Here is a 12,968-nt window from a genome sequence, read left to right as displayed (position 1 = left end):
ACAGAGACGCACACACAGAGACGCACACACAGAGACGCACACACACGCTTGGTTTAGTTGCATGCCATTTTTTCTACAGGTGTGTTGGAGTGTTGTGGCTCCACCCACCTTGGCGGCAGCAAGGATCCACTTCTGGAGGAGGTCGGACGAGGGCGGAGATGAGCCGTTGGTCAGGACGGAGGAGGAGGCGGACAGTGTGGGCGGGGCCGAGCTGCTGGCCGGATTAGCGACGGTCATGATCAGCTGACCCTTTCTGGAGAAACTGAAGTCGCTGCAGGCGTCAGGAGGCATCGTGCTCAGCTGCAGGACCAGGACAGGACCGTCACACAACAAACCGGTGCTGCTGTTTGTGCTGCAGCTCGTTAAACTGGGAATGTCAATACTTTACTGGTACCGATCGATGAGTCCATACAGAAGTGAAGACTCTGACTGTTCTCATTATACTGATTTAATCCTTTAAATCATTTTTCCCCCAATTTCAGACTTTTCTGTTGTTCAGCTGTTTGTTTTTACCTGAAGAACCAAAAACTTACATGGTCTAAAGCCACTGAGTTCTGCATAAAGACCATAAGGAGAAGAATAAAAGTGAGCCCGGCTCTGACCACAGCGCAGAATAATGATCCTCAAATATTTTGATAAGTGATTATTGATCTGTTTTTCACATGAAGGTATTTTAAATTGTTGTTTTCAGCTTCTCAAATACTTTTTTTTTTTCTGTGCAAATTGAGCATTTTGGTGTTTTGGACAAAAGGTATTTAAACATATCATGTCAAACAGAACTGATCATTAGCTCGTTGATTATAATATGTAAAAGGTTTTAAGGCAGAGAGGGGAACCTGTTTTATTTTCCACAGAGGTGTGGAGCTGCAAAGTGTGGACGGAGGACGAGGTCTGTCAACATTGAACACCAGCAGTTTACAGAACAATGCACAGACTGTTCCTCTGTGATTGTGTTACTGTGCAGTAAAATCTGCAGCCCAAATCTGTGACGTGCAGAGAAACTCAATCCAAAGACAGAAGTTCTCCCTGGACTGAAAATTTCACCTGTGCAAGTTGAAAATGTTTCAACTGTGAGAACTCAAATAAAGCTCAATAAGATCTAGAGCTCATGAAATGATGCTCACAAATCATTTCAAAGCCTGTGGTTGTTTACCACCTTTGGAAGCTGGTGAGGAACTGATGAGAAAGTCAGGTTTCCGAGGAAGAGTTTTAGTTGTAGAAAAGTTAAGAACATCTAAAGAAAATTAAATTCAAAAGTGTGAAGTCTGTCAAAGCAGAGCTGAATTTTGTCTTAGGAAAGCAAATTTATTCTCATTCTGTGGCTGTGAGACTTCACTGATGTGCCTGAGCGGGAGAAAATCTAAACATCTGGTGGAAAAACTGAAAGCAGCTGCCGGAGCAGCATCAGTGACCATGGCGTCTCAATCACATGTTCGCACATGGAGGGAATGTGCATCTGTCCACATACTTTCGGCCACGTCGTGTATTTATTCCTCTGCCTGATGAACTCATGGAGTGCAGGAGCTGTGCAGTGGACTCTGACCGGCTCCAGGTTTTACCAGAAAAACAAAAACCCAGCTCTGATGAAGAGAGGGGCAGGAAAAAGGGAAGGGCCCTTCTATGCAAGGACACCGTCGACAAAACACAAAGACACCGAGCAAAAAATGAAGCGGAGAGGCCGGGGGGTAAGTGGGGAGGAGAGAGGAAGAAGAGGAGAAAAAAAAAAAAAAAAAAAAAAAAAATCAATAGATTCCTCTGCAGGCGCCCTCTCTCTGAACAGGTAATGTATTAATGACCTTTACACTCACATTGTGGAAACTTATCAGTCTGCGGCTTATTTAGGCCAGGCTGACGGAGCAGGATCCTGAGCCATTTCATCAATACCGCCTCGACAAGGCCGTTACTCAAACCAAGACACTAGATATTAAAGCTTGATAGATCCGCAGAGAGCCAGGGGAGGGAGGGAAAATAAATAAAGAAAGAGAGAGAAGTCCCTGCTTCATATACCCTCCACCACCACATTCATAGACTCAGCTCTGACCTTCGCAGCACTTAGAATATGAAGCCCAGCGTCAGTTATTGCCATTATCTTAATTTGGCCTGCAGATTGTTTATTGTAAAGGCTCCACGTCAGCGCGAGCTGGAGCTGAATGCAGATGGAGATGCAGAGCGGACTCAGCCCCTCTGACGGGTCACTGTGCTGGACAGGAGGCGGGACAGGACCGGTACCTGATAGGCTGTCAACACCTGGGAGGAGTTACAGATGTCAGATGTGATGGGAAACATTCATTAGTCTGCGGTGCTGATGTTAAAGACGGCTGGTGAAACACTAAGGTCCTTTACACGGAGCCAGCAGAGGAAGAGAAGCACCTGCTGCTGCAACCACAGTCCTGTCCCGTCGGTCCACGACATCACAGTCAGAGGTGTTTCTGATATTCTGTCCACCTCTGTCCCAGTTTGTCTGAATGCTTCAGTTCTACAAAGACAAAGTTTGAGAGGACCCCGGGGTCCTGGGTGAGAGGAGTGAAACTCTCATCTCCAGCCCAGACACGCAGCTTGACTGACTTTGGATGGTGCTGATGAGGGTCAGTCCTCACAGGCGGGTCACAGTTTGAGCAGCTTCAGCTGAACGACGTCCGATATAAACACATTATTAAAGCGCCTGATGCTTTTCGCCAAGTCCACGTAAAACTACAAACTGTGAGAGATAACTAACGGCCTCTGTAACTTCAACTTTGCAGGGAGCTTGTCCTCACTAAAGTCCGACTCTGGTCCGACTCTGTCATGGGGTGTTGTCCGTCCTGTGGTAACTTTCAACACCAGTGATTCTGATAAACACAATTGGTCTGGGGGACGGCCAGGGGCTTCTGGTCTCTCACCTGGTTCCGGAGCTGCTTGATGGAGTGCTGCAGGGTCAGGATGTGGTTGAAGAGAGGACTCTGCAGGGTCTCCCTCAGGTTCCCCAGGGTGTCACTGTGGGTCCAGTCCTCTCTCTGGACCAGTTTGGTCTGCAGACGCTCCAGAGCTCCCAGTACCTGCTGACGCTCCGCTGTGGACACTGGAGACAAACAAACAAACAGGATTCATAGCGGTCCACGGCCTGAAGCCAGAGAGTGAACGTGCACAGTGTGCACGAGGAGCCTGACCCGGTGGACGGACTTACCTGCGGGCACATTTTCAAACATGGCTGTCCTGCTCCGTCTGCGTGTCGCTCTGCATCAACCTGAGACGGGGAGGACACAGGACAGGTGTCAACAAAAACAATAAATAAAGCAGCACAGGAAGTTGTTTGTCCTGAACAAACACCATCGGACCGAAAACAAAGAGCCTCAGAACAAACAGCAAAACTAGAACCAGCTTTAGGCGCCTGCGGAGACACAGGTGCTTCAGTACAACAAACAGCACCAGCTCTTTGGGTCCAGGTGTTTTGCTCCTTCACAGGAAACACCAGGTGACTTTTTTAAATCGCCTTTGATCCATTTTCTGTGACTGGTCTGTTGCTGCACCTGCTGCTTTACCACAGGTGTGTGTTTCCCGCGTCCACACCTGGTTCCTAACAGTGTGAACTGGGCTCAGGTGATCCACAGGTGAACGGCTCCGTATCTGTCTGTTAGCTTCATTAGCACGTCTTGTTTACACAGTCAGAACCGAACCGAACCGGGCTACAGACCCGCTTTATCAGCACATACAGGCGGGAGGAACACACGACACAACAGTCCCCAACTGTCCCCTGGCGTCTACACCCCAGAACCCCACACCTCATTTACCTGGAAAATCTGTGAGTGTGCGGGGGACTCACCTGTAAGCTCACCTGAGGAAGCAGGAAGTGAAACTCAGAGGAGGGAGGGGACCGAAACATGGGACATAATCAATAAACGTTCCGTTAGTCTGCGTGTTGTGATTATTTCAAGCTTTTTGTTAAAGTGGGTTTAAAACAGGAACGTTTGGACCAGTCCGGGACCATCAGCAGGTCCAACAGGTGCATCAAACTTTAATACCTGACGGAAAAGCGAGTCAAACAGCAGCGACAGCGTCAAAACACATTAATGAAGCAGCGCCAGCACCAGGCTCCAGGTCTCCGTCTCTTTAAAACCGAGAATTTCACCAGAACCGCGTTAAAACAAGTTCTGGTCCAACACCGCCGCTAACAGGCGGCTAGCCTTAGCATGCTAAACTAGCTTCTTCAACAGCGTCGGAAAAACTCGCCCCGTCAGACTTTCAGCGGATAATCCATCGGAAGCTGTGGGCAACTCCCAATAACGACTTCACACGAAACAAACCGATTTCAAAGCGTTTAAACCGGTTTAAAACTCACATGAACTGGATCCAGTTTGGCACCAGTGTCGCTTTAATGCTGCGTTCACGTGCTGTCGGAATATTGATAGACCCTACGTGTTAAAAGATTTGAATAGACGAATAGTTTTAATCCAACCCTTGAATCTTTGTAGACAAAGTAAACTACATTTAGTGTTTTAATCAATTATTCTTATCGTTAAAATGGTCAATAATATGTCAGATTTACCGAAGTGACGCCTTAATGATTTGTGTTTATGCAAATATTTGAGAAATAAAGATATAAAATTTAAAACATGAGCCTTTGTCATAGAAAACTACACAAACACCAGAAAAAACACCCGTTTGGGAACTAGAAGAAAGAAAGAAAGAAAGAAAGAAAGAAAGAAAGAAAGACAGACAGACAGACTAAAAACAAAACAGGAACACAAAAAAGTACATAAAAAGTTAGTGCTAAAAGTTACTTTAAATAAATTATATAGGCTAAAATATAAAAAATAGCACCAATCGTGTTTTGTTAAATAAATTAAATGGCACAAAATACAGTGTTTTTGAAAACACAATTTATTGATAAAAATGTAAATCAAGTCCATCCAAAGTGTGATTGAAACTGTTTAATAACCTAGAAATCACATTACTGGATAAACCAACAAATAAACTTCAGTTTCTCACAGCGATGTGCTTGTTCATGTTCAATATATTTTTAAAAACTAAACAAATTAATCGCGATCGTGTCCTAAAATCCTCTAAATTCCCATTTTCTGAGCGTCATGAAGGCATCGCGCTGTCACGTGACAGAGTCAGTCATGGCGTCCTGGCGGAGCCTGGTTCGGTTACGGTCCGTGTTGTGCAGCTTCGTGGTTTATTGTGTTTACTCGCGGTTCCGGCTGGTTCTGGCCGAAGAGGCGGACAGCTGCGAAAGCCTCGGACCCGGACAGTATCCTTTGGTCCCCGGTTATTGACCCGATCCGCTTCTACCGGACCCTCATCCAGCGAAGATGGCGGGTGGCTAACGTTAGCTTCCCGACAGGAAGCAGCATAAATAAAAACATGTAAATATAATTTTAGCGGCTGTGGAACAAACAGTGACTGTTGCTGGACCTGAAGACCTGAGGTGTCATTGTTATTACACAGCGTCACATGCTCTGTGATCAGTTTCTCACATATAATCAATAATCAATGATCAGGAAACAGCAGCGGTGGAAGAAGTAACGTTACTCTGATCCATAAGTACTGCAGTTTCAGAATACTGCAGTACTGTATTAAAATACTGCAAATACAACTTAAAGTCCAGACGAGCTCACTGTCCGTTTGAACACTGGACCTGTAGTGTCTTATATTTTAATATATATTAGATTTATATTTATCAATATATTATAAATATTTTCGAACATATATTAATATATATTAGATTTATATTTATCAATATAACAAATATATTCGAACATATATTAATAGAATATAACAAATATATTTGAATATATGTTATCAGTGTGTTTATCGTTTACTGCAGTGTCAAAGCTAAAAACAGAAGGTGAAAAATCAGCAGGTCTTTATCCCAGTGGAACATGTTTGACTGTTGGTACTTCTGGTTCTAATGACACCGACGGTTCCGACTCCTTCACTCTGCTCATGTACCTCTGTAAAGATCCAAAGATCGATGAAGCCACCCAGGAGCCGGAGAACTGCCGGGACTCGATGGCCTGGGGTGAGTCTGACACGAAAATATTATTTTCAGATTTTAAAGAACGAAACTGGTGATTTTCTGGTTTTAGGGTTCAGGTTAGAACCAGGTTTATAGTGTGTGATGTCAGCGAGGATCCTCACAACAACAGAAGGAAAACTGTGTCTTTGTGTGTGTGTGTGTGTGTGTGTGTGTTTGCAGTGGAGTGCCTCCCAGCTCCAAACATCAGCTGTCGACTCTCCAACGGGACGGAGTTCAGGTTCAGTGGGGAGGAGGTGGGCTTCAACAAAACCATCTCCTGCAGGAACGTGTGAGTGCTCAACACACACACTCACACACACACACACACACACACACACACACACACACACACACACACACACACACACTTACTCACACTCACACACACACACACCCAGAGCTGCAGGGTTGAATCATCCTGTTATGTGAACTGACTGACGTTGCTGGTATCAGTCACTGTGGCCTTTGACACATCATCAAAACATTCATGCATCATTAAACTGCTGCCTATTTTTTAAATTACAATGATTTTAGTCAAGAAGAAACTAGATCGGACTGTCAGAGACGCTTTTTAATTTATGAACCATCTCCCTCGGAAAAGAAAAAAAGAGTATTTCCTGATAACAGTTGTGATCCCTCATTTATTCTTTCACTCTTATGTTGCAGCATCGATTATATTTGTAATATTTCTTGCTTTACCTGTTTTATTTGATAGTTTTATTATTTTACATTTATTACACTTGTTCTGTTTATTGACCTGTCAGTTGTTGGCCCTGTATGTAACGTTCAGTCCAAATAAAGTTTGATTGATTATTTTTGTGTCAGGTACAAGTCTTGCTAATGAAAACACGTGTGTGTGTCCTGTCAGGAGTGGTTATTCCTACAAAGTAGCTGTGGCTTTGTCTCTGTTTCTGGGCTGGCTCGGAGCAGACCGCTTCTACCTGGGATATCCTGCTCTAGGTACACAGGTTTTCTTTTGTTTGTCTTTTTAATATAATCCCACTGATTCTGTGTGTGTGTGTGTCTGTGTGTGTGTGTGTGTGTTCCTGAGTCCAGATCCCATCCAGAGACTTGACAGCACCAATGAATGTGGTGTCCTCAGCGTAATGTGTGTGAATCCAGAACCTGGTTCAGCTAATTGGTCTGTGCCGTAGACCTCCATTGTTGTCCATAAACTATTAAAACCAGTGGATCAAAAACCAAAACTAGGCCTGAGCTGCTTCCTAGCAAAGGCAGAAAAGATCCAGTTTTACCAGGGGTCACGACGTATGTGAGGGTTATATCCACTCGGATACTGGGTTCAAAATAGAACCGGCTGTTAGAACCTCAGAACCCATCCCAGATTTTGCTCCTGTTCTTTTTGTCTGAATGTAGCGGTGAAAATAGGCGACGCTGCCCTTTAACTGTTTCCACATTTTATGGTGTTCCAGCTTGAATTCAAATGAAATTCAATTAGTTTGTTTGTCCCTGATCTACACACAATGGAGCATAATGACAGTTATGATTAGCACAACAAGACAGTTATTATCAGCAGACTGATCCTCCTCTCATCCTCCTTTTAATGAGACACCTGCAGCACGACAAAGGCTGAAAGGCTCTGTCTGTGTGTGTGTGTGTGTGTGTGTGTGTGTCTCAGTCTCAGCTGTATTGATGAATACCTGGCCTGATTTGGCACAGGTCGGCCCAGGCTGAGCCAGGTGAGGTTTCTTTCCAAGAATGAATTTTGCAGGCAGCCTCACAGAGCAGACAGGAGAAAAACTGATAATATGATCAACAGACTAAAGTCCTGTGGTCATTTTTATTTCCTGCTCTGAGGATTCAACCAGTTTCGGGGTAGTTGAAATATAAAGGGCTCGTCCTCTAAGCAGCACTTCATGAAGATCTGGATTTTTCTTGTCACGTTTCGATCCATCGTAAAAATCTGTTTATTCTCTTTCGAGTTGGTTATTGTAGGAATTGGTGACGGTATCAACGATTAGTGATTTAACATCATGATTAGTTCATTAGCGTGCAGACGCCTTGTTCACTTATATTTCATTTCCTGCGTTATCGTTGTTAGACAGTCCGTTGTTTTACACAGATGCTCACAGGAGGTGATGGCTGAGGAAGACGTCACAGCTCAGCACACGAACCGAAGCTGAACTGGAAAATGTTCTTTGGACTTTGGTTTCCAGATTTTTTGTCTGTCGTCGGTGCAGGAGGCGAAAACTTTATTCATATAAATTTGTCTTTGAAACACTTAAACTAATTGTTTTAGTTTCTGTGGCTTTAAACTCCCTCTGGGCACTTTGGTGTTTTTTCTGGTGCTGCTCTTTTCCCCTGCGGCTGCTCATTAATTGATCGATGACTAACTGATCGATCATGATGCTGCGGCTGGTGTTTGTGTTGAACACATTTTGTTTGGGGTCTGACCATCCTCAGGTCCGTTCCTCGGATCAGGCGTCTGTTTTTTAAGAAGTTAATCCACAGCTCAGAGTGTGATGGATCCTGTTTGTGTAACCCTCCATCCTGGTCTCCATCCTGGTCTCCATCCTGGTCTCTATGATTAGCATCGTTTGTAACAGTGATATTATTTAAATGTGCTGACATGGATGTGATTTTAGTTTTTTTTACACCTTTATTTAACAGGACTGTTGAAGTTCTGCACTGTTGGTTTCTGTGGAATCGGCACTTTGATCGACTTCATCCTGATCGCCATGCAGGTGCGTCACACACCCAGTCAGGTACTGGTCACACTGGTCGACACCCGGTCTGTAAACAAACAGGTCATTTTAACTTGTTCACACTTTCAGCCATTAGCTTTAAATGGCACTTTGTGATTTTATGGCTGCAGCTGATGATTTTAACACATTTACAAACAGAGGTTTCATTATTTCTCCAGTTAATGTTAGAAAAATGTCCTCAGACGTCTCGTCCTGTTGGGACAGCAGGTCGGAACTGAAACACAGAGATTTGTCGCTGCAGGTCTGTAAGCTTCAGTGATGAGGAACAGTGATTTAAACACAGCAATTGTACGATTCTTCAGACATAGTCAGGTTCTTCTTCACCTGTGATGAAGAGCTCCGTGTTTCCCGGAGGACACATTTCAGCGTGGCACGTGGCAGCAGAGCCTCATATTTTAGCGACTAACTGCCCAGTTGGGGGGAGGACCAGCGAGTGTGATGAATAAACAGGCGTCGGCCTGCTGATGATTATTTACACCCATCCATCGTGCAGCGCTGCGTCTCTGTGAGGCCTCAGGATGAATGATGCTTCTAGAAGTTTCTAATGGACCCAGAACGGAGACAGACGGATGGAGCGAGGGAAACGGGAGGTGAAGGGACAAATCGCTCCTTCCTGTTGAAGTGTTTTAGATAATAGAACCTGGAAATCCATCACAGGAAGGTGCGGAGGGGACCAGCGGTGGATGGATGGAGCGTTTTAACCTGAACACAGTGCGAGTCAGCAGCCACGTTTGATGGAGCAAGTGTTTTAAACTTGACAGCAGCTAGTATAACCACTGAGCAGAGCAATCAGAGCCTCAAGCTCCTGAAAGATTCAGTTTTTTAAACAGGTCAGGGGTCAGGTTCATGGGTCAGGGTTCGTAAACATCTGGAGTCACTGACGGCTAACCCCCATAGTCAGCACGTCTGTCTGTTTCTGCCGTGACAAAGCAGAACTATTGTGACATGAGCTGTACCCTGAACAGTACCTGTTGGTGTGTCTCCTCTGGCAGATCGTGGGTCCAGCAGATGGATCAGACTACATTGTGGACTATTACGGTGCCCGGCTGACCCGCCTGTCCATCAGCAACGAGACCTACAGGAAGCCTCACCTGTCTCTGTGAACAGGAACTCTGTAAGTTAAGGGAGAGGAATTTTGGTTCCACATAAACTTGTTTTTTTAGGGGAATTTCACATCATAATTGTGTTTCCATCATGATCGAAATATAAGATACAAGTAATGAAGGTAGCAAATACCTTAAGGATATATCCCAGAACTGAATGTCCTGCTGTTCCCATCAGACCTGCTGTTCGATCCATGTCAGTCAGGGACATGGACCAGGTGTGAACCCCCTGAGCTCCTAAACTGCCACCATGCACAGACTGAACTGACATGTGAACTGCAGTACTTATGGACGTCGTTTGTGCTCAGTCTCCTCCAAAGCTGCTGGGTTCCCATATGTTCCTTCCAGTTTGGCTCCATCAGGAGCTTCTCCATAAATGTCCAACCAACGTGAAGCGTCCTGGTCTCTCCACTGCCCCCTGTGACTTTGCTGTTTAAATGGAGTTGGATGACCGATCACCTCCTCACAGATCTCAGTCCTTGACGTTAAGTGGAGACCTGCACGTTCCTGAAACCAACAGATGTTAAACACAGCATGTGGTTATTGTAACATTAAACAATGGCAGACAGAGAATTGTGCGTTGTGTTCATCAAACTTTAATAAGAACTGCACCTCCACCTCTGTCCTTAAGTCCTTACTATGGGGTCTTAATGTATTAAGGATTAGATATATGATAAATGTTCAAATTTAATAAGCTTCTGACCCATATTTTAACTTATAGCAGCAGTTTTTCTTTGATGTCCTGGTTCAAATCAGACAGCTACACCAAACTCCACAGTACAAGGTCACGCACTGTCCCTCCTCCTCTCGGGACGAGCTGGTTAAATGTCAGAGTAAAGTCAACTGGCACTGAGTCTCTTAGGGAATAAAGGAGCTGAATAAAGTTCACCCACATTACCAAAAACACCAGTTGGCTCCTGTCCTCCCTCTGGGTGTGGGGTGACGTCTGTCTCCGTCCTCTCACTGTGGTTTGAGCTTTTGTCACTTGAGTGAACTGGTCCTTTAAGTTTCAGCTGGAAACACACGCAGAATGTGAAACAAAGGAAGGTGATGAAAGTCAGAAGTGGTGAAGACAGAGTCTAACACCAGAAAAGGGCAGCTCTGTTTTTAATTTGGTTCATGAGGGTTGAACAGGACTTAAGAAAGTCTTATTTCCAGTTCTCCAGGCTCAGGGCAACCAGGACACAGAGTGGTGCATATTGTGTCACGTTCAGTGATCTGTGGAAAACACGGCACTTCTGCTCCCTGACTTTCCCTCTGTCCACGTCTCAGCTGCTCTGACTCAGTCCTGATGTTCTCTCAGTGTGAACAGACCAAACCAGATGTTCTCAGACCAGATCTGGTCCACCTGAATATGTGGTCCTTGATCCGATTCCTGTCCGATGTGTGAGTGTGTGAGCTCCGTCAGAACGGTCAGATCAGAATCCATGTGGTCGTTTTAACGTCTCCCTCCTCTGCACATGTCGCCTGTCGTCATCGTTCAGTGTGGGAAACATCAACATGGAGGAGGGGGGGCAGTGGAGAGACCAGGACGCTTCACATTGGTTGGACATTTATGGAGAAGATGCTGATGGAGCCAAACTGGAAGGAACATATGGGAACCCAGCAGCTTTGGAGGAAACTGAGCACAAATGACGTTGTTGTTCTTCACATGTCAGTTCAGTCTGTGCATGGTGGCAGTTTAGGAGCTCAGGGGGTTCACACCTGGTCCATGTCCCTGACTGACATGGATCGAACAGCAGGTCTGATGGGAACATCAAGGTCAGCTCTGCAGTGAGCCCTGGGGGGACCCTGCCTGAAGAACAGGGGAAACCAAAATCCTGGCAGTGATGAGAATGAGCAGGGAGGAGACGAGGACACGAACACTGGAGTGAAAATGTTAATACGGCTCAGTCAAATATCCAAAGTAAAATCTGCTGCTCATCATTCAGACAAACTGCTCCCCGCGTTACACCATCGTATACTTTTTCATTTTTATTACTGACACATGAACGTGTCAGCAGCAGGTTACTGCTGTAGTTGGAGCCACTTTTAACTGTCTTGACTGTTGTTTGTAAAAGTGCTGCACTCAGGTTATTGTTGTTGGAAGCTGATGTTACGTCCTGGAGCTCGGTGAGTTCTGTTGGGGCTGCTCTGGACATGATGCAACTACAGTGTCTCCTTCTGTCTGCAGGTCTCTCCATCATCACGAAAACTGAACTGTCACCATCGACCTCCGACCTCGACCTCGACCTCCCGCAACACTCAAACACTTTGGAAGAAACTCAGTGGCTGTCGACAGTCACTGAGTCAGTGTGTGTGTCACTGAGTCCAGATCCCATCCAGAGACTGACAGCACCAATGAACGTGTGTGTGAATCCAGAACCTGGTTCAGCTTATGGGTCTGAGCCGTAGACCTCCATTGTTGTCCAAAAACTATTAAAAACCCAGCAGGGAGCCACACCGCTGACCTGGCTCACATGGTTCTTCCTCACCAACAATGGGAGGCCCGTGTTTTTCCAAAAACCAGCTCCAGAACCTGAGAACGGTCGTCACTGTTTACAGGCTCTGAAGGAACAAAGAGTCCACTGGTCTCTGGTTCCACCTGCTCCACCTGCTTCTTTGGATTTGGGCTCAATAACACAAATCACTGTGTCAGAATCACTTAAACCTGTGCTTCAGTTTTTCTATTTATTTCCTGGTCATTTCTGTTTCATTTATTTCTATGAGCTTCCTGTTTGGACTGTTTTTGTTGTATTTAATATTATTTGGGAGAAGATGTTTTTCCATGAGACCTGACTGTAAATAAAGTTTATTTTGCGTTAATCTAGATTTCTCAGCAGCCCTGGCAGATCATTTCTATTTTACTTTTTACCATCATCACTTCTTGTAATCTGTAGTGAAAGAAGTACTCAGATCTTTTACTTACGTAAAAGTAGTGAAAATACTAGTGATGCATTCAAATCCTACTTGATTCTAAGTTTTATGACTAAAATGCACTTTAAAGTTTCAAAGTACTGGTCCCTATCAGTGTCTTATTGTCATATCTGATGAATATTCCTGCTGCATTAATGTACATGTTGACCTTTACTGCAGTTGTTTGAGACTTGACCAGATTGAAGTACTTTAGAAACTGTGTGTAACTTCATCTGCAGCAGTGCAGTA

The 12,968-nt window shown here is 44.9% G+C and overlaps 2 protein-coding genes across 6 annotated transcripts in view; one reads left to right on the top strand and one right to left on the bottom strand.

Moving 5' to 3' along the window:
- The window catches only part of patj (PATJ crumbs cell polarity complex component), a 75,956-nt gene extending 71,588 nt beyond the window's left edge, over nt 1–4,368 (bottom strand). For 2 of the 3 annotated variants that reach the window (XM_026323120.2, XM_026323122.2), the window contains exons 1-4: nt 4,316–4,368; nt 3,164–3,223; nt 2,880–3,058; nt 109–300 (exon numbers count right to left, since the gene is read on the bottom strand). In XM_026323120.2, coding sequence (XP_026178905.1) covers nt 109–300; nt 2,880–3,058; nt 3,164–3,185 — 393 coding nt within the window. In that variant the 5' untranslated portion in view covers nt 3,186–3,223; nt 4,316–4,368. Of the gene's footprint in view, nt 1–108; nt 301–2,879; nt 3,059–3,163; nt 3,224–3,799; nt 4,271–4,315 lie in introns of those variants that run through there. The other variant, XM_026323121.2, reaches the window with a different exon arrangement.
- A 695-nt stretch (nt 4,369–5,063) lies between these two features.
- On the top strand, nt 5,064–12,235 carry tm2d1 (TM2 domain containing 1). Of its 3 annotated transcripts, none has more exons than XM_026323825.1 (7): nt 5,064–5,230; nt 5,928–6,001; nt 6,179–6,287; nt 6,867–6,958; nt 8,627–8,700; nt 9,714–9,835; nt 11,998–12,135. In XM_026323825.1, the coding sequence occupies exons 1-6, from the start codon at nt 5,064–5,066 to the stop codon at nt 9,822–9,824; spliced, it is 627 nt and encodes a 208-aa protein (XP_026179610.1). In that variant the 3' UTR covers nt 9,825–9,835; nt 11,998–12,135. The 3 variants fall into 3 exon arrangements, with proteins under 3 accessions (XP_026179610.1, XP_026179611.1, XP_026179609.1); XM_026323826.1 differs by lacking the exon at nt 11,998–12,135 and adding an exon at nt 10,003–10,397; XM_026323824.2 differs by lacking the exon at nt 9,714–9,835 and having other exon boundaries at nt 11,998–12,235.
- Nucleotides 12,236–12,968: the final 733 nt, after the last annotated feature.

Source organism: Mastacembelus armatus, chromosome 4 (genome assembly GCF_900324485.2).
Source record: "Mastacembelus armatus chromosome 4, fMasArm1.2, whole genome shotgun sequence".
NCBI lineage: Eukaryota > Metazoa > Chordata > Actinopteri > Synbranchiformes > Mastacembelidae > Mastacembelus > Mastacembelus armatus.
This window is presented reverse-complemented; position numbering and strand designations above follow the sequence as displayed.